The 25,429-nt window shown below is 32.5% G+C and overlaps 3 protein-coding genes across 4 annotated transcripts; 2 read left to right on the top strand and 1 right to left on the bottom strand.

Annotated features, from left to right (window-relative positions):
- Window positions 1-549: 549 nt before the first annotated feature.
- LOC123194816 (protein phosphatase 2C and cyclic nucleotide-binding/kinase domain-containing protein-like) lies at window positions 550-8,638 on the bottom strand. 2 transcript variants are annotated; one of them, XM_044608249.1, is made up of 15 exons: window positions 7,168-8,626; window positions 6,601-6,732; window positions 6,256-6,486; window positions 5,990-6,115; window positions 5,363-5,425; window positions 5,029-5,111; window positions 4,322-4,553; window positions 3,926-4,242; window positions 3,559-3,646; window positions 3,390-3,456; window positions 2,854-3,131; window positions 2,675-2,740; window positions 2,414-2,535; window positions 1,350-1,506; window positions 550-1,224 (listed from the first exon to the last, which is right to left on the bottom strand). In XM_044608249.1, exons 1-15 carry the CDS (start codon window positions 8,197-8,199, stop codon window positions 979-981), a joined length of 3,240 nt encoding a protein of 1,079 aa, XP_044464184.1. In that variant the 5' UTR covers window positions 8,200-8,626; the 3' UTR covers window positions 550-978. The 2 variants fall into 2 exon arrangements, 1 of the variants encoding a protein (XP_044464184.1); XR_006497336.1 differs by having other exon boundaries at window positions 1,083-1,224; window positions 1,350-1,555; window positions 7,168-8,638.
- Window positions 8,639-15,286: 6,648 nt separating this feature from the next.
- Window positions 15,287-19,800, top strand: LOC123194817 (probable lactoylglutathione lyase, chloroplastic). The gene is made up of 9 exons (XM_044608250.1): window positions 15,287-15,566; window positions 15,943-16,147; window positions 16,263-16,387; window positions 16,573-16,637; window positions 16,787-16,999; window positions 17,112-17,159; window positions 17,849-17,956; window positions 18,658-18,798; window positions 19,414-19,800. The coding sequence occupies exons 1-9, from the start codon at window positions 15,428-15,430 to the stop codon at window positions 19,453-19,455; spliced, it is 1,086 nt and encodes a 361-aa protein (XP_044464185.1). The 5' UTR covers window positions 15,287-15,427; the 3' UTR covers window positions 19,456-19,800.
- Window positions 19,801-21,617: 1,817 nt separating this feature from the next.
- On the top strand, window positions 21,618-25,009 carry LOC123194393 (probable RNA methyltransferase At5g51130). Its single transcript, XM_044607583.1, has 8 exons — window positions 21,618-21,899; window positions 21,983-22,097; window positions 22,180-22,227; window positions 22,658-22,931; window positions 23,776-23,863; window positions 23,943-24,008; window positions 24,377-24,445; window positions 24,595-25,009. The coding sequence occupies exons 1-8, from the start codon at window positions 21,777-21,779 to the stop codon at window positions 24,685-24,687; spliced, it is 876 nt and encodes a 291-aa protein (XP_044463518.1). The 5' UTR covers window positions 21,618-21,776; the 3' UTR covers window positions 24,688-25,009.
- Window positions 25,010-25,429: the final 420 nt, after the last annotated feature.

The raw sequence follows: 25,429 nt of genomic DNA on the forward strand, positions 1-25,429 counted from the left end.
ATTGGAAAAGATTTATACTGTCACTCTCACAATTGAGAACCTCTCTGTTTTTTTGGTTACCAGGCAAACTACTCCTGCGAGGGAAAACATCCATTACCTTAGCCTGTCTGTCACAACGGCCAGCATGCTGAGCCGAGTCCTCTTTCTTGTCTTGGATGAACTAATCAATGAACTTATATATTTTTTTAAACAATTGTCAACTCGGTATTCCATAATTATGAATTTGAAAGCGTATCAAGTAACGAATTCGCATAAATCTTATAAAAAAAATTAAGTAATTTTTAATGAAAGTTCAAGTTTAGGTAGATTAGCCTTGCTATTTTACTTCCTTGATGGTGTTTATCTGGACATGGCTTAGTTTTCTAATTGTGCAAGCATAAGGTCTATTATGTCTATCCAAGACCCAGCCACTTTTTAAAATGGCAATAGTTGAATTCATATTTAAGGCCATTTTGTCATCCATGACTGCTCTTAGACTAAGATTGTCTCTCAATTTCGGATTAATAAATTGTGATGACTTCATCTAAACTTATCGAGTGTAAACCCAAATAAATAAAATAATATATATAATATTACTTTTTATTAAAAGAGTGACAGCAACTCAGTGACCTTTTGAAAGCGTCGGAAAACTAGTCTTTTAATTTCAAAATATGCGGGGACGTACCTTGTTTATATATTTATGTATTTACAGAAATAAGAAAATACACAAAGAAATTTTAAAATTAAAAAAAAAAAAAAAAAAAAAAACCCTATTCTCTCCAATGAATTAGTTAGATGGCTATTGACTAATTCCGCAGCTACACAAGTTACCACGATGCTGAAAAAATCACAGGATTATGAGAAAATGCAGGCTGGTATTTGATCTCCCTTCTCCAACTTCATTTATAAAGCTTTTCAGACTTTCAAATAAGCAAAGATCTGGCCAATCCCACCAGGGGTTCATAAAAGGAGAGCCAGTAACCAATGTCTAACATTCTGCTACCAATCTTCAAGCCATTCAGAAACACTGATCTCTTCTACATCTTGAGCTGGGGAGGCTCGAGCAAGGGCAGAGTCCTCTAAAAGGTATTCCGACTGCTGACTTACACGAGTAGATATTTCATGTGGAACAGGAAAACTTGAGTCTGCAATCCCCTTCCAATCAACACCATCAAACCAGGGATGAGATTTGACAGAACTGGGACCCTGGCTACCAAGTCTTGTATTTTCATCAACTACTAGTAACTGAAAATAAGATGTATATGATGAAATAAGATTTAGAGTATTGAATATCTATATTTATCTCCACGTAAATTTCTGAAACAAGGGAGAACAAAAAGATAGAAAGCACAAATATTTACAAACAAGACCTTTGTAATGAGATCAACAGCCTCAGGACTTAAAGTCTGTGGAAGATTTAACTGCCCTTTCGCAATCTTTGCAACTATATCAACCTCACTTTCTCTCCATGAGCCAAATGGCATTTCACCTTGTAGCATGAAATAAATCAAGACTCCTAGAGCCCACCTGCATATTGAACACCATAATAGGGCTTGACGACAGTTTTATCAGATGCCTTCATTAAGCATGAAGAAAAAAAGTTATTTAGAACTGTGTACACAGATCAAAGCTAGCACCACCTAATCACCATGACCACAACAAATACTCATGTTTTTAAGATCATTAAGTGTTTGTAGGAATTGAGCTGAATTATTTTCTATTATCCTCCAGGAAAAAAATATGTGAGTTAAGAAGTGTGAACTAGATGTTTCTTAACAAAGTTCCTCTCCTCTTTTTGTGAATAACATCATCTCCTCAAAACTCAGTAAAAACTGCAAAACATACATTAAAAACTACCTATATTTTTTTTGGAAAAAGACTGTATTCAATCACATATGAAATTCCCAACATTCAGATCAGATTAATTTGTTAATTTATTCAGCATGAATTTTAAATTTTGTCTTTTATTATTCAATTATGATGTTTCAAGATGCCACGGTTAAAAATAGCCACACTGTTAGCATCACAAATCTAAGTTAGACACATAACATGTTAAAGGAAACCAAATAGTGACCTGGGGAGTACTTTTCTAAGTTGCTTTTGCACAAAACAACATTCCTTAAATTTTCAAACATATCCAGATTTTCTCCTTAAGGAGAAAAAGAAAGGTGTTAAATCTTCTGTAGGAATCAAATTAACTCAATCCTACACCCACCTATCCATTCCTATACTTCATCCTAAAATGGTGGAGGAATTTTTCATTCCTCAGGCCAGAAGCGCCCGTGCCAACCATCCAATACAAATCCTTCAAGGATATAGGAGTACTAAGAAGCACAGCAAACATTTATCTCATAATTCCAATTAACAAAGTGTCTAATATTTACATTATTTATGCTGTAAAAACTTCAGTATGAGCAAACAGATGCATTTTTACCAGTCAGCAGGGAAACCATGGCCTTTTCCCTGGACAATCTCTGGGGCTAAATAGTCTGTCATTCCACAAATTGTGAACGTTCTGTTGTCAGACAAGTCCTTCCCAAATCTGAAGTCCACTAACTAAGAAACAGAAAACATAGTAAAACATATGATAAATAAACATAACCCTTTACTAGGTAACGAGAACAAAGGAAAATTGACCATGTATATTGAATCTGATTCTGTAATAGTAGTATAGCATAAAAAATGTACCACCAACCTGTAAATGTCCACTTTGATCCAACATCAATACATTGGGAGATACACCTCTGTAGAGAACACCATTCTGAAATCAAACCATAGAGGAATTTAGAATGAGAGAAATGTGAGAATTATAATAAACCAGCATAACAAATTCAGGGAGGGCAAGATTTATAAAACTAATTCTAGACATTAGACCTTATGTAGATCTTCTAATGCAACAACAACACAAGCAGCACAGAATCGTGCAGATGTTTCGTCAAGCGGTTTGTGAAGTATTGAAGCCAAAGGGCAAGCAAGACATGTATTCAATAGCATTCCAGCATAAGCTCGATCAGCACATGTACATAAAACCTGTGGAACAAAAGCTGAAGGGCCTATATTTTTCATCAGATTCCTCTCCTTTAACACTTGAGCTTCCTTTCCCAGCCTCTTGACCTTCTGCTTTGAAAACCTTTTCAAACTAAGCAAATTATCTGACAAAATATTACATTCAGAAAGATGAGTTTTATCAGTACATACTGTCCATAGAAATACAAACGCACATTTTATTACAACAATGTCAAATTATTTTACAACAGTCTTTTTATATGTAACCATACAAAACACATTATTTCAAGTACATTATAAGTTGAGCACTACTACTTTTTTGCCAAAAAGCAAGTTACTCAAGCAAAAAGGCAAGCTGAAACCAGAGGCCTTACAGAGAAGAAATAATACAGGACAAAGCCTACCTGAGTCTCTCAAAAGCACCAGCCCAATGTCACTGCAGTCAGTGGAATATAAACATTTTCTCCATTCCTACAATGAAATTTCCATTAGCTGATTTCAGAAACAGATTTTTTTTTTTTGTAGAAGGTGGCATTTAGAACCATAACTATAGATAGGACCAGAAATCATTACCACATCAGAAAGACTGACTTTAACCAGAGTTGAGGTATCAACAGTTTTGGTGATTTCCTTGGGAAAATCAGAAGAATAGTATTTTGACCTAAATGATACAAGACTAATGTCAAGGAGATCAAGTAAGCAAGCATATACATTCAACAATTAAGTAAAAATTAAAATTCAAAGAAGTCATAGTTGTTGGCAAGGATGTCCCCTATTTTAATCATAATATTAAAGATCTTGCATTTTGGGGGTTTCTAGAATTTAAAAGCAAGAAATTTTTTCTACTTCCCTATTTGGTGCAACCAGATGAGAAGAAATGCTGAAAAAATTCAATGCAAAAAATAAGATTAAACACTGTGTACAAGAGGTTACAACATACTTTTGATCATCCTGTGAGAGCTTTGTTAAAGGACCAACTACTAAATCAAACTTCTCTTTTGTCAAAATAGCACATACAACATCATCCACAGCAACTGCACTAAAAGAACCCATATGTTCACCAAGAAGTGTCCATTCACCAAAATAACTTCCTTCTGTCTTCTTCACAGAGAGCTCTTTACTGCTCTGCAGATTATCATCCTCTTGTTGATTCTCAGATTTCAGGCTGCATATATTTGGATTACTTAATAAGTTTGCGTCAAAAGTAATGTTGACTTGTCCCTTCTGGATAATATATAGTGCAAAGAGGCATTCATTCTGCATATACATGTCACAGAAATTTAATGTAAGGAACAAAAAGGAAAGTAAACATATTCTTAAAAAGAATCAAATTTACCCTATCAACTATTGTCTGTCCGGCTGAGAAGGAAACTTCAGAAATAGAATCCGCAAGGTGACTTAGCTGTAATATTGTCAACCTTGAGAGAAGATCCACCGATCGAAGCAACTTCAAAGATGAAAGATTAGAAAATTCAGACATCAGAATTCCTCGAAAATCTTCTCTTTTTAAAGCCCATAGCGTTCCATTAGTCACAGCACGCACAGAGGCCTGGAGTGGCTTGTTATACCTAATGTGTCATATACCACAAAAATTGTTTATTTACTACTGTGTCTAAAGCAATATGGATCTGCATAACTAGGGTTAATCATTGCAGAAGAAGAGAAAATCATGCGAGGGAAATTTCAACAGCTCATCACTGTGAAGATAAAGTAAAACTACCTCATGGCAAAGTTTTCAATCCAGAACTGTTTCATATAAAAATCGTGCTAATAACAGTTACTTTTGTTTCATTGACAAATTTTAAAATATGGAAGAGGCAAAAAGATTCATTTTTGGTGTATTATCTTCTAACACATCAAAAGTGTTATACCAAAAGGTAAACAAAAGATTAAGTCAGAATCATATTGAAGGTTCGGCTATAATTTTGTCATCCAGTGCCAAGTATCTGTCAACCTTAGTCAAAATAGCAAAATCATTTTATTTCAGGCAATATATATAGTAAATTGGATTAAAAGTAGAAAAAATTTAAGAGGAAAACCCACATGAGGGCAAGCTCCCCAAAGGATGATAACTTCTCAGCTGTATAGCGCTGCAAAACCCTAGGGACTTCTCCATTTATTTCTTCCTGCCATGACAATTTTTAGTCAAGAAACAGAAACAATGTCAAAGATCTTACAGAAAATCAAAAGTTATGCATGAATACATTTATAACTCATCCAAATTGTACCAATCGGGAAATTCGAATGTAACAATAGTGACATTTGATGCCAATGGATGTAATTCATTAATACACTAAGAAGAGAAGTTTGAAGACCCATCCAAGAGGTTATGGCCTTCATAAAATTGATAAATTTGAAATTTTAATCAAAAGCAAACCTGAGTTGCCAAAACCTCAAATTCTCCACTGCCAACAACATAAAAGCAATCGCCTTCACCGCCCTAATAAACATGAAAGAGTTATACTTCTGCCACTTTAGTTCCAACAACAAAAATTATATTAAACAGAATTCATCCAGCACTACTTTCCTTGCATGTGAAATTTTACAGATTGTCAAAGTAGGGTTAATCATTGTGAACAAAACTCCAATCAAAACTCCAATGTGAAACACTTAACAGCCTAACTCATATACTTGCAAATGCAGAGGAAGAGAAAATAACAAGAAGGAAATTTAAACAGGTCATCACTGGGAAGATCAAATTACCTCATGGCAAAGTTTTTCAATCAAGAACTGTTCCATACAGAAATCATGCAAATAACAATTATTGTTGTTTTTGATAAAATTTAAGCACATGGACGAGGCAATAAGGTTAATCTTCTAACATTTACATATTCAAGGTGTGCACTGAATACTGATGCTCAACATTAATACTCATAGCAAATAATACTTTGTTCCACATTTTTATATATTTATCAGTTATTGTCAGCCCTTATGTCATTATAATACAAGAGAATGACAACAATTGAAAATAAAGCATAAAACAGAACCATTAGAAAGTACCAACCTGTTTAACTACAACATCCCCTGCTTGAACCTCTACTCTTTGCATGCAATCCAACAGAACATGGCACTGCAAATCAGTAAGCTTTCGGAAGAGGAAATGGTCATGCAATGCTCGCTCAATGTGTGCCTATAATGTACAAACATATATTAGTTTAACACCCATGATTATTCCAAGTATAATTCATGCTGACCAATATTTGTACCACTTTTCCCTCTATATTTTATGGTAGATACCAAACTAAGAAAACAATGAAGATAAGAATTTACTTCTTCTTCCCAAGTCTTCCTGTGGGCTGGAGATGAAGGAACCCATACTTGCCCATTCTCTAATGAACTCTCGATGGCACGAAGACGTGCACGTGATAAATCATTCCTTGTACGTTGGTTCCTAGAGATCCAGCCAAAGGTTGAAGGAGATTCTGAGCCCGTCACCTCCACCACTTGAGAAGCAAGGGGTCGTATAACAGCACCAGAACTCACCGAATGACCAGCAGCACTCTGAAAAAGATGATCAAATATATTCATACAGAAACAAGCAAGAAACAAATCATCATGCCAAGAAAATTTTTAATTTTCCTTTAATCAACAAATATAGAAAAGAAGCTCTCTTACTCCAGTTAGCCCATTAATATGTACAACTATTACAGTGATATCATCTGTTCGGGTTTCATATTGTAGCCAGAGACGATAAGATTCAGCCACAATAGCAGCACAAGCATCACGGGGATCTTTGTACTTTGCAACCTGGAAATATAGTAGCAAAACAGAGAACGAAAGCAGGAATGACATTAGAAATTAATGTTGCATCTATAGAAAACAATGTACGATGGGACACCAAGACTTGGAATACCAAACAATTATATATAGTATAGTTCAGTAAACATATATTCAACCTACAGATTGAAAAATCACTTATAGCATCACATAGGTAAGCATGCAACCTAAGTTACAGTCATTGCACTCCATACACTCAAGTTTGCTTCAATATTTTGCTGATGCCATTTTCAATATCAGAGTCCAACAAACAATCAATAACCATACGAATTCATTTGAAAAGGTTGCAAGAGCCTCAGGAGAATAGCATAAATTTTAAGGGAGTTACAACAAGTAAATCATCAGTCTACATTAAACTCATATCTAATTTATTTATTTAAACAGTGATTAATAAGGATACCTTACCATGTCAACGACAGTTTGGCTAGAAAGAAACTCAAAAACCCCATCACTAGCAAGCACAAAGAAAGGATGATCTTTCGTCAGCTCCAAAACAACAATCTCAGGATTTGCAACAACCCCAATTGTCTCAGCAATTGAATCTCCAATACTCCTTGTAAATGCAGTACCTGGATACATCCCATTCGGGACCCACAATCTAGGAGGATCACCATCATCACCCTCTTCAGTACCCCAACACTGCACATCAGGATCTTTTAAACCTTCAATTTGGTCCAATGTCAATACTCTAGCTCCGCACATCTTCACTCTTTCAAGCTCATCAGTTCTAAACGGTGTCTGATCAATAGACAAATCAATGGCCACAATTTCCTTTCCTCTTTTCTCAGCTAAAACAGCTCTCGAATCACCAGAATTCGCCACGTATATCATCTTCCCGCGAACCAAAACCGTTATGGCTGTCGTCCCGCTCATACTATCATCCAAAATATCGGCGTCTAACTGCGAATTAGTTGCTAAAAACGCCGCATGGCACGCTTCAACAGGGTCAACGTGAAACTTGCTATCTCTAAGCAGATTCTCACACAGTTTCCGCTTCACGAACTGTGAACACTGGGCTCCGTGTTCTCCATGACCATCAAACACTCCAAAGAAATTATCATCCGGACCAGTTCCAAACGGGGTGTGAATACAGAAACTATCTTGATTGGCTTTATCAAGGGCATCTGGATAATAACCTCTTTGCGAGAGATAGGAATATCTTAACTCGTAATTACAGGACGGAACTTTAACGGTTCTTGAACCATCAGGAGGAAGAAACTGAGACGAAACCCTTGAGAGTCTAGTAATCCCCAGCTCTGGGTCCCTCAATTGGTTGATATGATCTCCAGTTTCGTCTCCTGAACCATCTGATGAAGCTGGAGAGAAGACTGAAATTTCGTTTGTGGCTCTTGGCGCGATTCGTTGAGGCTCTTTGATTCTAGCATCTCTTGGCGCGCAAATCTCGCGTATACAAGCTCTTGAATACACACAACCCATCACTCCAAACAATAATAAATGTCCACCAATCCAAATTCCAAATTCATCACTGTGACTTTCTCTGCTTCTCCCAAGAAATGCAAACACTTAAAACCAAATTCAAAAACTGCAATTCTTAATAAAATTGGAATCAAGTCCAGATCTACTGTTACAGGAAAACCGTTACACTAAAATAGTAATAAAATCAATAAACAACTATTATTATCATCAAGTGGAGTCAATTGACGAAATACTTAAGAGTCTGTGTTTGAGCAGAAATTAAATTCGTGAAGGAAAGTTAAAAAAACACAGAAGAGGTTCAGCTGGCGTGGATTACTGGAAACGAAGAGAGTGAGTGTAAATAGAAATTAGAGAGCGAAATTGTGGTACGATGGGCGCGTAATGCGCACGAAAAAGTGAGAGTAGGAGGGTGGGATGAAGCTCGAAGGTGAGCGCGTGAGATAAAGGAGAGTGACACGTCGTAAATTGTGGATCAGGATTCCGAATTCACATTTCTAAGGTCTGGCTAGTTTAAGGCGAAGACGTGTGTACTGTGTATCAGTGCGCGTGTGTGAACGGTCAGAGTCTGAGCCTTTGCAGCCACTTCCCACTGTTTCCTCCCACGCGCCTACTTGAGAGTGGACTTATTAGTGGCTTTGTTTCAAAATTGAATGGAGCAACACAATTTAGGCGAACGATAAGGTGGCTGCATCCATAACGGGCTAACTTAAGTAGGGTTGGGTGTCAATCTTATCGAGGCCGAATATTTTTTAATTTGAGTTTTATTTAGATAAAAAAATAGTTTATTTGAATTAATCAATTTCATATTAAAGATGATTGAAATTCAATCTCTATTAATTTTAATCTATGACTTAAATATATAATTGAGACTTATAATTTAAATTTATGATTCATTGATAAAACAACGTTATTTAATAATTCTTTAACATATTTTGAATCGAATTACACGTTAAATTTAAACTGAATTAAACTGTTTATCTAGCTCGTGAGTTAAACTTTCTCTAACTTGAATTTGACTCAATTTTAAAACGAGTCAAATCTCATCACTCGAATTCGATTCAAATTTAAATTAAATAAATTCAAATCAAGTTAGTTTTCGAGTTTAAATCAACTCGATTCAGGTTCAACACTAAACTTGAGTGTTAAAGGAGCGAGTACAAATTTAAATTTATCCGACATAGGTGTAAAATTAGTCATTGAATCTAAAGTTTTCGGTTAGTTCAACCTTGAAAAATCAGTCTATCTTAAGTAATATGGTAAGTCCAGATAAAATTAAAGAAGATTGAAGTTTTAGGGTTACGAACAAATGATTGAGTTTGGTATAAATAATACAGGTTGTTTTTATAGTTGGATCTGTGCAAACTTGTTTGAGATCAAATTTGAATTATGTTTAAAAAAGTCTAAAACGAATTTGATTTAAGTAAGCTCGAATTTGAGTTTGAATCTACAAGTTAAAAAATTTTAAACTCAAATTCGAGATGTTCAATTCACCAAACCCACAAATTTAAAAAATTTTAATATGAATTAATAAAATAATATTGTTTTAATTAATATATATTAAAATAATATATTTTTAATCATTTTTACTCAGTTAAAGCATCAAACCAAACTTAAAGTTAGGTTAAAACTCAAACTCAAATTAAATTTGAATTCAACTCATTATCAAATGAGTTGAATTTAAATATTTTTAAAATAAACTTGAATTTAACTTTATTCCAATCAAATCGAATTCAAATTTAGACCGATTTGCGTCCAATCTTAGTTTCCTTCCGTGTACATCCAACAACACTAGACTGAGCGCGCCACCCACGTTCACTCGTTATGGCTTCCCTTTGTAAGTGGTCCCTTGGTATCTACCTCACATTTTATAGAAGTTACGCCCTTTCATTTCTTTAAACCGTGAGACCTTCTGTTGTGCCAAAGCAAAGTTTTAGTTTGAAAAGTCTTTCCTTGTCAATTTTCATCCCTCTTTCATCTATTATTACGATATAATTATCATTAATGGTTTGATTTAAAGGACACGTACATTAAAACAAATCCAATAATTGATATCTCAATTTGAATTTATATTAATGATTAGGCTGTATGTTTGAATTTTTAAAAATTATTATTAATAGTGATTAAAAAAAAGAAGGAATATTAAAATTTTTACCACTATTTTATTCCGTCTATACAAAATTATCACCTATTCTAAAGCTTTCACAAATATACCACAACAGTACTCACCTTCCCCAAAATACCCTCTTCAATCTTTCATGCAGATATTTTCTCTCTCCTTCTCTGCAACTTTTTTCTCTCTTCTTTCTCTTCTTCCTCTTCTTTCAAATGATAAAAGAATCATATAGAAAATATAATAAGTGTTTCAAAAACAAAAAAAGAAAGGAAAAAAACTAAAAAAAGAAACAGATTTCAGATTACGAATTCTTTACTGAAAAAAAAAGTTAAAAAGATTGACAAAATAAAAATGTGGGTGTTGACGCTAACTCTTTTTATTATATTATATTGATATTTAATTAAAAGAAACTGGAAAAAAAAACTTGCTGATGGACTCATGAAACCTTATTTTGTGGATTTCAGATTTCAAAATAAGATTGATATTTAATTTAAAAAAAAAAACTAAAAAAAAAAACATTTTTTGGGGGTTGGCGTTACGCCAACCCATTAAAAGCAGAGCACCTAACGCCAACCCAATATTAATATAAAAAACTGGCGTAACCCATTATAATATAAAAAAACTGGCAGGCAAAGGGTTGGCGCACGCCAACCCTTTGCAATATAATATAATAATATTATATTATAATATAATATTATATTATATTTATAATTATAATAATATAATATAATATAATATATAATATATTATAATATTATAATATTATTTATAATATAATATAATATATTATATTAATATTATTTATTATATATAATATAATTATATTTTAATTATAATATAATATATATTATATTATATAATATATTATAATATAATATAATATAATATAATATAATATAATATATATAATATATAAACTGATAATATATATAATATATTAATATATATATATATATATTGCCAAAGGTTGGCGGCATCGCCAACCCTTGGCGACGCCAAGGGTTGGCGACCCCGCCAACCTTTGATAACTATATATTATATATTATATATATAATATATACTATTATAATAAAATAATAATTATAATAATATAAATAATATATTATTATAATATTCTAATTAAAATATAATATAATATATCATATATTAATATAAATATATAATATAATTATATATATATATAATTAAAAAATTATATATATATAAATCATGTTTTGTTTTATAAAGGGTGGGCTCACCCTACATTAATGCTGCAGGCCAATTTCCCCTTCTAGCCAACCCAGACTCCTTTTACATATATTTTATAAAATATAAAATTATATTATAATATAATATTATATATTATATATATAATATATATAACCAGGGGTTGGCGATGCCGCCAACCCCTGGTAATAATTATATATAATATATTTTATATATATTATATTATATATATAATATTATATTATAATTATAATATTATATGTAATATTATATTTTAATATAATAATATTATTATATATATAATATATATTACAGGGCTTGGCGGCATCGCCAACCCTTAATAATTATATATATTATATATAATATATTTTATATTATATATGTAATATTATATTATAAAATATTATAATTTAATTATATAAATTATAATATATTATAATATTATAGTATATAATATATTATATTAATATAATAATATTATTTAATATTATATACATATATTAAGGGTTGGCGTTACACAGCAACTTTTACGTCAACCTGTTTTTTTTTTTTTAAAGTTAAATATCCAGTTTTTTTTGTTTCACTTAAATCCTTAAATATCAATTTTTTTTCTTTTTCCAATTAAATACTGTTACATGATCATCTTACATGGTCATTTCTTTGATGGTCATTTTTTATCTTGTAGGTTGCTCTTTTTTTTTCCCTTTTTTTTTTTTAAATCCTTATTTTGAAGAATTCTTAATTTGAAGAATTTGGTTGTTTCCTTCCTGTTTTTGTTTTTGAAGATGAGGGAGAAGAGAGAGTGATTTCTTTATAACTTTGGAAGAAGAGGAAGAAGAGAAAAAAAAGTTGCAGAGAAGAGGAGAGAGAATTTATGCATGAAAGATTGAAGAGGGGTATTTTGGGGAAGGTGAATACTGTTGTGGTATATTTGTGAAAGTTTTAGGATAGGTGACAATTTTGTATACACGGAATAAAAAAGTGCTAAAAATAGAAAATCCATAAATAAAGAGGAAATTATTTGCCATTTTTGCACATGCTATTCGGGAATAAGTCGATCCAAACATATTCCTACAAAATTCGGGATTAGTGGCATCAACGCGCCACCTGCTCTCTTCCAAAGTGATGCGTTTTGATAAAATTCGGCAAACCACATCAACTTTAGACAAAGCCCACAACCGCTTGAGGCACCGCCACCGCCACGGCCAGTCAACTCACTCTGACATCATGTGTTGGAGTTGTCACTCATTGATTGGTCGATCGGACTCTCTAAAATAAAATAAAATTAAATTAAATTAAAAGAAAATAAATAATTCACCCTCCCAGCATTGTTCATTTCCCCCCTTCATATTGAACTAATTCAAAAACTTCTCCATCCATTCAAGTGTCCTTCGATTACGCTTGCTCCTAGTTATCGCTAATTTTGAATTTGATACTGTAAATCCTGCTTTTGACTCTTTTCTTTTATTGAGTTGACTAGTATATCCACTGAGCTGACTAGGATGTTTTGCTATTACTTCATTAGTCTTACGTGTAATGACAGCTCGTCGAGACACCCTGTATCATTTATATCCCAAGATAAAATTCTTCACTTCTAGGTGTAATAAATGTAAGGTTAATCATTATAAATAAGATTTTTATTTATTTAATATAATTAATTTTGGACCGATTAAGTTAAAAAGATAATTTTTAATAAAATATTAAAAAAGTAATTTAATTTAAATAAAAGTTTTTTGTTATTAAAAAATACTTAATTAGGGCGAATATAACAAAAAAATAGATTGTTAGTTGACTATTTCTCATATGTACTTTAATAAAACAACAAAATTTTACTTTTTATATTTGAAAATTTTATTTATTCACTTCTCATCAATTTCCGTTAATGAAATTTGTTTGATTTTAAAGTAAATTATTATTTTATCATTTGTTAGTGTAATAACGAAAAAGTTCTCATTTTTTAATACAAATATCAAGGACCAATAATATTTAATTTACCCATCTGTCCTTCAATAATTACCATTATAATTATATTATTTTTCCTTTTAAAAATAATCTTTTTTTTCCTTTTTTTTTTTAATTTTTTTCTCCTTTTAATATCTTCACCACTGGTCATTAGCCTCTCTCCAATGAAAATTCCATTTTTATGTTATTCTCTCTAACGAACTCACTCACCACCTCAATGACTACATTTTTATGCTCTTCTCTCTATTGAGGTCACTTATATCCACTCTTAATCTCTTTTTTTATCATCTTTATTACTAACACCATCAACAATTAATGATCTTTTTCAATTAATTTTATATTATTCTCTCTATTAAACTCATTTATTGCTATTATTGATCTCTCTTCCTATTATTTATATCATCAATACCACCATCAATCAGCTACCTCTCTCAAATGTGTCACATCACGTATCTCAAAACCCTCAAACCCTTGTCACCTATCAATCTCTATTCATTCACCCAACATTTCTCATTCTTCTCAAACGAAAAAACAAATTTGCATAGTTTTTTTTTTTTGGTAGGGGTTAATGACACTACCAAATAGTGGATTGAGATCACCAAGGGTGTCGGGTCATCAACAAGAGTAAACATTGCATAACATTCAAGGAGGTTTCCGAACATGATGTGTTAAGGTGAGATTTGTGAAGAAGATAAAGAAGAGACTTAGATTTTTAGTAATGAGAAAAAAGGGACATTATGCAACAATTACGGAGGTTTGTGGACATAATAAGGAAGAATAGTTATTATCGAAGTAAAATTAGAGGCATCAATGAGTTGTGTTAGGTTGGATCATACCAACTTCAATGTAGCCTATCATGTTTATAGGTCAACCTAAGTGAAGATCTACACAATCACAAATCTTTTGTGACAAATCGACCCACCAAAATATACAAGCCTACAACACAGCCCTGTATATAAGATTGTGACATTTGAGCCCTTAGCGAGTAGCTCATGAGCCTTTACCAAGCTGACCAATTAATTTTAATTAAAATATTTTTTTATTAAAACAACAACTTTGAATTATATTTTATAATAAAGAATGTATTAGAAAATTGAATTGAAATTAGAAAAAAAACAAATTTATTTATAATGAGTGAGCTGAGTTCTCATAATTAATCTCACCAATGTGAGATTCAAAAATTGAATTACACTGAAACTTATACTTTTTTTATAATAAAATTAAATAAACGAATGATTGTATTTTTTTATATATGAGATTATTTTGTATTTTACATTTTACATTTTTATAAAAGTTCTTCTCATTTAACAATAAAATTATGTGTACCTATTTTTGGTACACAATTTATGTACACAGATGAGATGTTATCATGTGATTGGATGTTTATTTATCATATGATGACACATATTTTAAAATCACCTAATTAAATGATGACACATCATTGTGTACATAAATTATGTATAAAAAATAGATACACATAACATTACTCCTCATTTAAAATAATATAATCTATGACTTTATTTTATCATTATAAACAAATATTCAATATTATATCCCAACTAAATTAAAATTTTTGTTATCTCACACTCAATTTTTGTTAGCTCAAAAAATTTGATTTCTTATAAATTTTTTGTATTTTAATTATTATTTTATAGATAATATTATTTTTCATAAATAATAAAAATTAGCTAGGAACCAAACGGTACCGAGACTCTCGTTAACCACATCGGTCCAATACGGCAATTCGATTGACTAAAAATAGTGGGAGCATCGCTTCGTTTCACAGCTTCATACACAAAGCATAACAAGTTTCACTTTATTCTCGCCCTTTCTCCATCAAATAAAGACAAAATTTTGGAAGGAAACTTATCACAACTCGCTCACTCCCTCTCTCCAGACAACACAAACAGAAGCGCGGAGAGAGAGAGAGAGCCAATTTCGCTAGAAATGGTAAGGATAATTTCTATGGCGTCCTCAATCAGACCTCTATCCTCTTTCAGGTTCTCTTCTTCTTCCTCGCGTTTTGGTCTACCTCTCGCCTCGTTTAATCCTTCTCCGAAGCTCGTTTTCTCTCATCTAGCTAGTGGTAAGAAATATCATTCAGACCAATTGATTTTTTATTTTCGCCAAAATTTTATTTTATTTAATTTTGGCTATACTTTTTACGGTATTTTTGATCGCCGAAAATAATAAAATTAATACGAATTTGTTTGAAGTTAGGTTTAAAATTGAGATTATTAGCATTACATTGCTGATAATGCACATTTAAGGTCAATTATTTGCTGGCTAAAGTTTTTGCTTTCGTTTGATTTAATCATGTTTGAAGTGTGCTTTTTTCTAGTTGGTTTTTGATAGGGAATAATGTATTGTGGAGATTATGTGTTTCTTTGGATTAGCTAATAAATTGAATGATGTTGTTTTCCTGTTTTAACTATACATTAATTTTTTGGGTCCTTGTCCAGCTGTCCCGCAGTCACAGTTTTTTGGTTTGAAGACTTCTAAACACTTGAGAGGAGATGTTAATGGCGTAGGGGTGGTATCAGCTGGGAATATGGCACAGGCAAGCACAAGTGCTTCTCAAGAAAATTCCCTAGAATGGGTTAAGAAAGACAAAAGAAGATTGCTCCATGTTGTTTATCGTGTTGGGGATTTGGATAAGACGATAAAGTATGCAGTTTTAGTGTAATTTCAATTGCATTGTTAACGTTATGAATAAGTTTCTCCTTGAAGTAATTTATTGATAAATATTTTGGAAGGATACTAATGTGTTTGGTAACTTAAGATTCTATACTGAGTGCTTGGGGATGAAGTTGCTGCGAAAACGTGATATACCGGAGGAGAGATATACAAATGCCTTTCTTGGCTATGGGCCTGAAGATTCTCACTTTGTTATTGAACTTACTTACAGTAAGCTATCTGTCTGCTCCGTAGTTTTGTTAAGCTTTACTGAAACAGCTGAACTTCTGGTGAACCTTCTGCAGAGTACTGGATGCTAAATAATTTGATCACATGAATTTAATATTTTTGTCTCTACAACATGTGTGTGCATTGTTCATTTGTTTCTACTAACGTTGATTAAATGATGTTGACAGATTATGGAGTTGACAAGTATGATATTGGTACTGGATTTGGCCATTTTGGAATTGCAGTTGAGGATGTAAGTTCTATTATTTCTTAAAGCTTACATTAGATTCATTTTGCAGCATATAGGCTCCTTACTTTTATGTCAATTTTTGCTTGGTTCTTAGACTGCTTGCTGGATTGTTGACTCTTAAAAGACCAACACTTGCATGATCTTCTGACTAGGTTGCCAAGACTGTGGAACTCATAAAGGCCAAGGGTGGCAAAGTAACCCGAGAACCTGGTCCTGTCAAAGGTGGCAGTACAGTAATTGCATTTATTGAAGATCCTGATGGTTATAAATTTGAACTGCTGGAAAGGGGGCCTACACCTGAACCCTTGTGTCAAGTGATGCTTCGTGTTGGTGATCTTGATCGTTCCATAAATTTTTATGAGAAGGTGAGCTTTATTCTGAAAAGGATTGGGGTTTGGTTTTCATTGTTAGTGTGCCATTTGTTTTTGCTTGCTCTACTTGAAGTATAATTCTCAGTTGATCACTTTTAACATTTAGGCCTTTGGCATGGAGCTGCTTCGAAAACGTGATATTCCAGAATACAAGGTAACATGACATTTCCCTGTTTGCAAATAGATTGTATACTATTTTACGTATCAATATTTTATAATTTGTTATAATCAAGGAATTCAAAAGCAGTATCTGGGTTCATATTTTGGGGAATGAGAAATAATTTTTATGATTTCTTTTCTCAATCCTTCTTTCCTCCAATAAGGGGTTACAACATGGGGTAGAAGAATGACCTTTTCTAAGCAACAATGTTAGGCAGCAACTGGAACCCAGAATATTTATTCATTTGTTACTATTAAATAAGCCAAAAAAATATTTCAATACAAATTCCTTTTGTTCTGCAAAGATATTCTTGCATGAGGCGCACTTGAAAAATGATGAGCAACCTTTCTTCAATTTGTTGAAGGATTGTCGGAGCAGATATTTGCTGTATCATATTTCTTTCTTTTGAACATTACCATCTCCTCATATCTCCTTTCAAGGCATCTCCCAAAGAGAGCACTTAATTAGCACATTCACTCTGAACAAATTCAGTGACCTATACTTATTATTAAAGTGATTATCACACATTAAAAGAACTTCCTAAATGTTTTTGGTGTATCATTGTCATATATTGCTCTTTTTGTTTTCTGGGTATAAAGTGAGCATTTATCAAATGCACTTTTAGTAATTAAGTGTATGTATCTCTAGCTTGCTGACATGAACTTGGTGTTGTATCTTTCTAGTATACAATAGCAATTATGGGCTATGGTCCTGAAGATAAAAATGCGGTGCTTGAATTGACATACAACTATGGGGTTACTGAATACGACAAAGGAAATGCTTATGCCCAGGTAGAATTAGTCATTTTTAATTTTTTTTTTCTTAAACTTGTTAAGCAGAATGTTTTTCTTTTGCCAGCATGCTGGATATAACAGCATGACCACAACAAACCCATGGGAATATCCCTTTATCAACAAAAATAGACACTATGTAACTTTATTGCATTGAAAAAAAAAAGCTATGGACCTCCCTTTTTTTGAATCGGTTCTATACTTTTAGTATTTAGAAATATTTTAGTATTCAGTAATAATGGAGCAGCTAGGTTTGTAGGAAAAAGGAGAATGAACTGGCTACCGGAAAAGGCCTTATGGTAGTCAATATGGGACCTCACCACCCATCTATGCATGGTGTTCTTTGTTTCATCATTACTCTAGATTGTGGTTCATAAAAACGTAAAGAACTTTATAGTTATAACTAGTCGATTTTTTGAGAACTTCTATTGTTAAGTTAATTTGTTGGTAAGTTAAATAAAGATGAAACCTTAAATAATTAAATAGGATGACAAATGGGGGACTCTTTCCATTTATATTCCAACTAGTTTTATTCATCAATTGGAATGCTCCCTAAAAAGGGTTTCATGATATATATATTCTGGTTCTTGGTTTCTAGTTTCGTATGTTTTTCCTCTCATGGTATTGCTATATTTGTTTTGCATCATGCTTTGTGTATTTTAGTGGCGGAAATTAGCGATTAATTTCTTATGTCTTGGCAGATTGCAATAGGCACAGATGATGTATATAAAACTGCAGAAGCAATTAAGCTCTTTGGTGGTAAAATCACACGGGAACCTGGCCCTTTACCTGGTATCAATACCAAGATTACTGCATGCTTGGATCCTGATGGTTGGAAATCGGTATGCATTTGAAGATTAAACACCTTTATGCTGTACCTGAGACATTATTCGTTCTAAACAGAAGAGATCTCACAACACGATGTATTTGCACTTCTGACTAGATTGTCTTTTTGGTGTTTTTGAGTGACACATCTGCTAGAACTTGTCCAGGCTAAGACAGTTTGATATCAATAAACAGTAATTGCATAGGCACTTAAGGAGCATCAATAAGTAAACTGCCTTCTAAGGGAGAATGGACGATCACAGGAATTACTTGAAATGAGTGATGCCAGTATATTCCAAGTTGATTAATTTATTTCTCTCTCTTGTTCACGTTAATTTTTTTATTTACTTTCATTTCAAATAAGAAAAAATGGTTGAGTTAGGAAGCTTGTGTACTATTGACACATGATCCCGTGACAAGCTTTATGTAACTTATCTGACATTAGTGGGTTAAGGGTAATTTAGAAGCAATTCAGCATTCCAAAAATTTAGAATCTGCTGCAGCAATTTTGTTACAGCTATAAGATGATAGCTCTTTACGTGGTTTAATATGCTATAGTGGTTGCAAACATTCAGATGTGCATTATGGTTCTGTGAGATTCATTTGCTCATTTTTTTTAATTTATTTTTCAGGTTTTTGTTGATAATGTTGATTTCCTCAAGGAATTGGAGTGAGTTTTAGGGGCATCATCGTACCAGGCTTGTGACAGTGAAATCTAAATCAGAGTCAAAGCAAAACTTTGAAGAGGTGCCCATGATTCCCAATTTGTTGATATGTATGTTTTGCAGTGATAATTGCAATAAACATCCTCGCAGTTAGCTTTGGAGCAGTGGAGGATTTGTGAGATATTTATTTACCTGTTTAATATGATTCTTTATATAAGTTATGCTTGGAAGAAGCTAATTATAAGCGTACAGAATGACACCAAAAAATGTGATGTTTTCTTAGGAATCTGTTTCCAAATTCTTGTGTCTTTAATTTTAGTAGTAAAATTCTTGATCCAAAGATTGTTGTCTTTAGTTTCTTCTTTTTCCGGGAAACTCTGTAATTTTTGGCAACAAAGTGAAACTGGCAAGTCCTGGAGCTAGTATCACTGTCTACATAATTATCTAACGTTGAAGTATGTGATATGAAGTGGAGTGTTGTAAGTCTCGAGTCTTTTGGAGATATTTGGAGGCCAGATAATGGCCCTTTATTGAATAATTTTGTTCATAGCACTATATCAATATAATAGAAAGAAACCGACTAGGATAGTTTGAGTGGTAAAAGAGGATGTTTCATGTATAAAAGAGTGTGAGTTCAAATATTTTCTAATGATAAATCAAGATCGAACTCTTGATTTGTCTAGTTTAGTGATTTTGGGCTCAGTAATTGAATTTAAAGTTTGATCTATTCAATATGATTAGTTTACGGTATAATTGTTCCATCATATGTGAATAGATTGGTTTTGTCCGAAATGGGTGGTCAAGTTTGTAGACCTTTACGATATAGTTCCTCCATATGTGAATAAATAACTTGCCTAAGATTGAGCTTTATGTGAATTGATGTTTATCTTTCGTTTGCATAACCAATTAATTGAGTTCTAGATTTATTTGAATAAAACAAACTCATATCCATTGTGCTTATGAGATATTTAAATATGTATTTAACTCCATTCCAATGTCTCTGAGTTAGAGAAGAACTATATCTAAGTTAACAACAAATATTATATCAAGCCTTAGTATTATAAGCAAGATACATTAGTGCCTAATTGAATTGAGATTTGGTAGTCTACAAAAGGGAGTTCTTCACTATCCTCACGAGATTAAGAACGATCTTTCACATCGAAGTGTTCGAACAATTATTAGAGAACCTAATGAGTGAGCTTTGTCCATGTAAAATCATTTTAAGATGTTTTTTTATATAATTTGATTGATGAATATGATTTACATTCACCAAATGTTCAATTTGCAAGGCAATGCAAAACTTTGTTTTTACAAGATCTTTCATTTCAGATTATTTATTTAACAAATCAATTACTCTTGAGAGCTCTTCAAGAATTCAAATAATGTTCGTATCAGCAGCATAAACAACAATGATCATAAATTTTTATAACATTCTTTCAATAAATAATCACTAAGACACTTAAATCGCATACAGTCATACAGTCAAATTGCTTTAATCCATATAAAATTTTGTAATTTAATTAAATAAGTTTCTTGGGCACTTGAGTTAAATGCTTCAAATACTTTAAATCCCTTAAAGATTTTCGTATGAATATCATTATCAAGTAATCCATACAAATAATAAATTGTAACAAAATTTATTTATTTCATTTGACACATGAAGTTTTTCTTGTATTGTCAAATTCATAAGATGTTGAAATATGATTACATAGACCATAGAACAATACATTTCTTTACAGTTAATTTTACGTATTCGAGAAAAATCTTGAGATACGAGTCATGTTTTATATCTTATTACTTTATTTTTTTTTTTGTACAAAAACCCCGTTTAATAATTTCAGACTTTTGTTAATGTTAATTTTTACTCGATTAAATTGTTTATAACATTTCATGTCACGATAAAATAAAGAGTGATGAAAGTTAATAAGAGTGATGTTGATGGTTAGGGTTTTCAAAAAATGATAAAAGTTAATATATAAATTATTGAATATTTTTAAGAATTAAATTATTATATTTAAAATATTTGAGTTTGATATGTAAACCAGTTTTTTTTTTTCAAAATTCATGGAGTGAAATTATTAGTTTTCCTTAATTGGTTGATTTTTCAAATAAAATTTAATTTTGTAAAACAAATAAGTTTTTCAGAACAAAAAATTTGGTGGGAAAACTAATTTAGTCGAATCAATAATTACATTTACATCCTCCAAATGGTATCCGCAGACGAAAGTAGGGTTATTCTATTCATTATTGCCAAGGACGTTGGCTGGTTCATTTTATTTACAAATTTATAACCTTAACAAACCCTAAACGTGCTTACAACCGGAGAAAACATGGAGAAGAAGCGACGTGAAGTTGAAGAAAAGAAGGCAGATGATGAAGCTCAACAACTGAAGAAGAGGAAACGCAAAGAAGTTTTTCCCTTCGGAAATTACAAAAGTTACTACGGCTATCGTGTAAGTAGTAACTACGTGCTCCTCTTTTTCGTTATTTAGAATTTTATGAGTATAATACGAGTTTGACTGTGTGTTTTGTTTAGATCGGTGGGGGCTTAGATGAAGACCCTCGCCTTAAGGTTTTCAGGAAGGAATGGTTTCATGGCAAAAACTGTCTCGACATTGGCTGTAACAGCGGCATTATAACTATTCAAATTGGTATTTTTTTTTAAATTAATTCTTTTGTGGAACTTCGGTTAACTTTTTTTTCAAGAGATAAGTTTTCTTTTTTCTTGTGCAGCAAAAAAGTTTCAGTGCCGGAGGATTCTCGGAATTGACATTGATTCTAGTAAGGTTTTGATTATTCCTGAATTCTATTGGTCGACATGATCAGCATGGTAGGCTAGGGCAGTATATCAAATATAATAACACATTTCACCAGGCTCTTTGAAGCTGTTAGCCTCCGAATGCTTTAGATAATATACTTTACAATTACACATTACTGTTACTGGTACATGTCCGAAATGTTGTTTCCATTATATTGATATTCTATATCACAGTACTTGTCAAAGTAGTGTAATTTTGTCTAGATGTTTGTCACAATAGAAATGCATTATTATGTGTTTGTATGCCTCCATAAAACTCTTTGTTGGTTGAGTAGGGGGTCAGTAATAGCTCTTTTCTTTTTTGGCAGTTATAGTTAATGGGTCTACACACCTTCAGATATGAATTAACTGAAATTGTGATGATATCTAATTTGTCTTCTTGTAATCCTGCAGATCGAGTTGAGGATGCATATTGGCACCTTAGGAAAATTGTAAAAATGGAAAAGGATCAAAGAAAACGTGCTCAGGCTTCCAGATCTGATGTTCCAGGGAATACAGATGGTTCTCAGCTTGGTGTAACGGTTATGTCCAGCACAGAGAAGGAGGAAGTTTCAAAAGATTGTTCCACTCCTGTAGAAAGAGATCTACATGACATAGTTTCTTTCCAGCAAGAAAATTTTGTTCAAAGTCAGCACCCATTACAGATTCAATATGATACAATTATGTGGTAAGTTCTTATTTGTTCTGTCTTACTTCCAACAAAACGGTTTGGGAGAATTTTAAGGAAAAGTTAAACAACAGAGCCAGGCTAAAATACACAAGTAAGAAGTAATTTCATTTTTAGATTTCGCATAAATTGACAGAATTTTCTGAAAAAAGGTTATGGAACTACAAAATTCTTCTCTTCCTCTATTTCCTGTTCAATTGGTGTTTTCTATCTCCCCAACCAGAGTTTTTGTCTAAAACTGTAATAACGAGTAGAATCCCTTCTATTGATCAGTTTACAAATTATTTAATTCCTTTTGGAACTTGTGGATATTTGGTTAATCAAGTGGAGTAACTTTAGTCTAGAACGATTGCACAAAGGAGTATTCTTGTATGTTTCTATCTCTGATTTTCAGTTTATAAGAGCAAACTGTTGTCTCTAATTCTATTAGTATTTTTGAATTATGTGTCTTTGCTTTGCAATTTTGGATTGGGAGTGAGTTGAGTGACAAGATTATTGCCTTTGCTCTGTATTGTTATATGCTCGTATGCATTTGAATGCTCATGCATTCAAGTCTTATTCTTGTTTCTATTTTTTCCTCACTCGATTTTTGTGTAAGTCAGGATTATCTTACTTTTTGTGGTTGAGTTAATCTCATTGACTGATGAAATGTTTCATTTTCTTTTTACTGAATGTACTCTGGCTATTGTACTCTGGATTATTATTGATACTGTGACTTTTATCTAGAGAAATGAATTTTATTTGCCTTTCATGGCCAACCACAAGTTCACATTTATGATCATATATTCAGTTAACTTTAATGTGCTGCACATTTGATGAATTGGATTTATCTTCTGCAATGTAGTTTGAGCGTAACAAAATGGATACATTTGAACTGGGGTGATGATGGATTGATAACTTTGTTTACAAGGATATGGAGACTTCTTCATCTGGTAATTGTTGCATGCCTCTTGGCTTATGAAATGGCCTTGTGAACTATATACTGAAAATTTTATTTTTCATTGTGAGCAGGGTGGCATTTTTGTGTTGGAACCTCAACCTTGGCGATCATATGAAAATAATCGTCGTGTGTCTGAGGTATTAATTCTTCTGGGCTTCTCTTTTTCTTATTGATTTGACTAAACAATAAATAGGGTTATAGTGTATTCAAGTTCTTTATTGTTGGTAAACAATAATTTTATCAGAATGGTTGCTGAAAAGCAGAAATGTAAACAGCAACTGTATAAATTAGGTGATGGCTTCTGACGAGCGTGGATGGGAAAAATATGTTAAGTTAGGTCTATCTGGGTGTGATCATTGGAAGTCTTCCACTATGTAGTTTGTCTTTCAGCTCTACCGATGAGCGAGCACATACAATTTTACGGTTTCATTTTTCAGGGCATTTTGTTTATTTTACAATTTGTTGTGAAATATATCTTATGAAGTGACACTTTTAACTTGTGCAGACCACTGCAACCAATTATCGAAGTATAGTCTTCCGTCCGGAGCAATTCCAGGAAATTCTTCTGGATAAGGTATCTAATATGCTTTTGTTCTTTTAACACTCAAGCAGTATTGAGGCTTGATGTTTGCTGAATGAAACGCAAAGGGTTTAGAGAAATTTATGCAGGCCATATAATCAGAGTTACATGTTAACATGGTTTACTTGATTGATGTTTTGCAGATTGGGTTTAGAAGGGTGGAAGTCATAACTTCAAATGGCTTATCAGACAGCAAAACTGGATTTAACAGACCAATATTCTTATTTCAAAAATGACTCCACTAGTAAAGTTGCTGTTTCTGCCTGACTTATCTAATCGATGCCACTAATCTGAGTCGGATTAGTTCTTCAAATGTTTTTTTATAGTGGATAAGATCTGGATCATCTGTGCTTCGTAGCTCAATCAGAGCATGAACCTCGGCTTCGCTTTTTTGCTGTAATACCTGGGATTGGTATAATTCAGAAGAAGCTGGAGATTAAGTGTACAAGATCTTAACGCCGATTTGAAGGTAACTTGTGTATCAAATTCAATGGTGACAATTAGGAGTGTATTTTACCCAAAAACAGTTGGGTTTTCCCTCTATTTCATTCATTTGACCATGGATATTGCCATGATCAACTTAAGTTAAAATAGAAACTGCAAGAAATATTCTTACCGATAGAGACTCCATTTTTAAATTTTTAGTAAACCAAACAAAATTCGGAAGAACAAGAAATTTTTGAAATTTCAGTGTGCATACGCCGTATTGCATACAATAGGCGACCGGTAAAAACGGTGCCTACAGCGACTTGTATCCCTCTCCTGGGGTCCCTGTCCCCCACAAAAAAGCCTAATAAAGTAGATGCCACCTTGGTAGAAAAAAAAAATGGCATATCAATAATTGCATTTAAACCGGCTTCATTTGACCTAACTTTAGCACGAACCAACCATTTCACTGAAATTCAAAATCAAGCGTACCCAGTTAAGCTCTGCTGAACTTTGAACGCCGAAATAATTTTTTCCTGTCCATATTTCAGA

This window comes from Mangifera indica, chromosome 13 (genome assembly GCF_011075055.1).
Source record: "Mangifera indica cultivar Alphonso chromosome 13, CATAS_Mindica_2.1, whole genome shotgun sequence".
Lineage (NCBI taxonomy): Eukaryota > Viridiplantae > Streptophyta > Magnoliopsida > Sapindales > Anacardiaceae > Mangifera > Mangifera indica.

What these genes read in the sequence shown, in the direction of transcription:
- LOC123194816 (XM_044608249.1), bottom strand. Translation starts at nt 8,199, where the DNA reads ATGGGTTGTGTGTATTCAAGAGCTTGTATACGCGAGATTTGCGCGCCA. An exon ending in TTGAGGTTTTGGCAACTCAG is followed by an intron (nt 5,112 to 5,362) that starts GTTTGCTTTTGA and finishes TTGTCATGGCAG; the next exon opens with GAAGAAATAAATGGAGAAGT. An exon ending in CATGGTTTCCCTGCTGACTG is followed by an intron (nt 1,507 to 2,413) that starts GTAAAAATGCAT and finishes TTCAATATGCAG; the next exon opens with GTGGGCTCTAGGAGTCTTGA.
- LOC123194817 (XM_044608250.1), top strand. Translation starts at nt 15,428, where the DNA reads ATGGTAAGGATAATTTCTATGGCGTCCTCAATCAGACCTCTATCCTCT. An exon ending in TGTTATTGAACTTACTTACA is followed by an intron (nt 16,388 to 16,572) that starts GTAAGCTATCTG and finishes TGATGTTGACAG; the next exon opens with ATTATGGAGTTGACAAGTAT. An exon ending in GTGATATTCCAGAATACAAG is followed by an intron (nt 17,160 to 17,848) that starts GTAACATGACAT and finishes GTATCTTTCTAG; the next exon opens with TATACAATAGCAATTATGGG.
- LOC123194393 (XM_044607583.1), top strand. Translation starts at nt 21,777, where the DNA reads ATGGAGAAGAAGCGACGTGAAGTTGAAGAAAAGAAGGCAGATGATGAA. An exon ending in AAAGTTACTACGGCTATCGT is followed by an intron (nt 21,900 to 21,982) that starts GTAAGTAGTAAC and finishes TGTTTTGTTTAG; the next exon opens with ATCGGTGGGGGCTTAGATGA. An exon ending in CGGAATTGACATTGATTCTA is followed by an intron (nt 22,228 to 22,657) that starts GTAAGGTTTTGA and finishes GTAATCCTGCAG; the next exon opens with ATCGAGTTGAGGATGCATAT.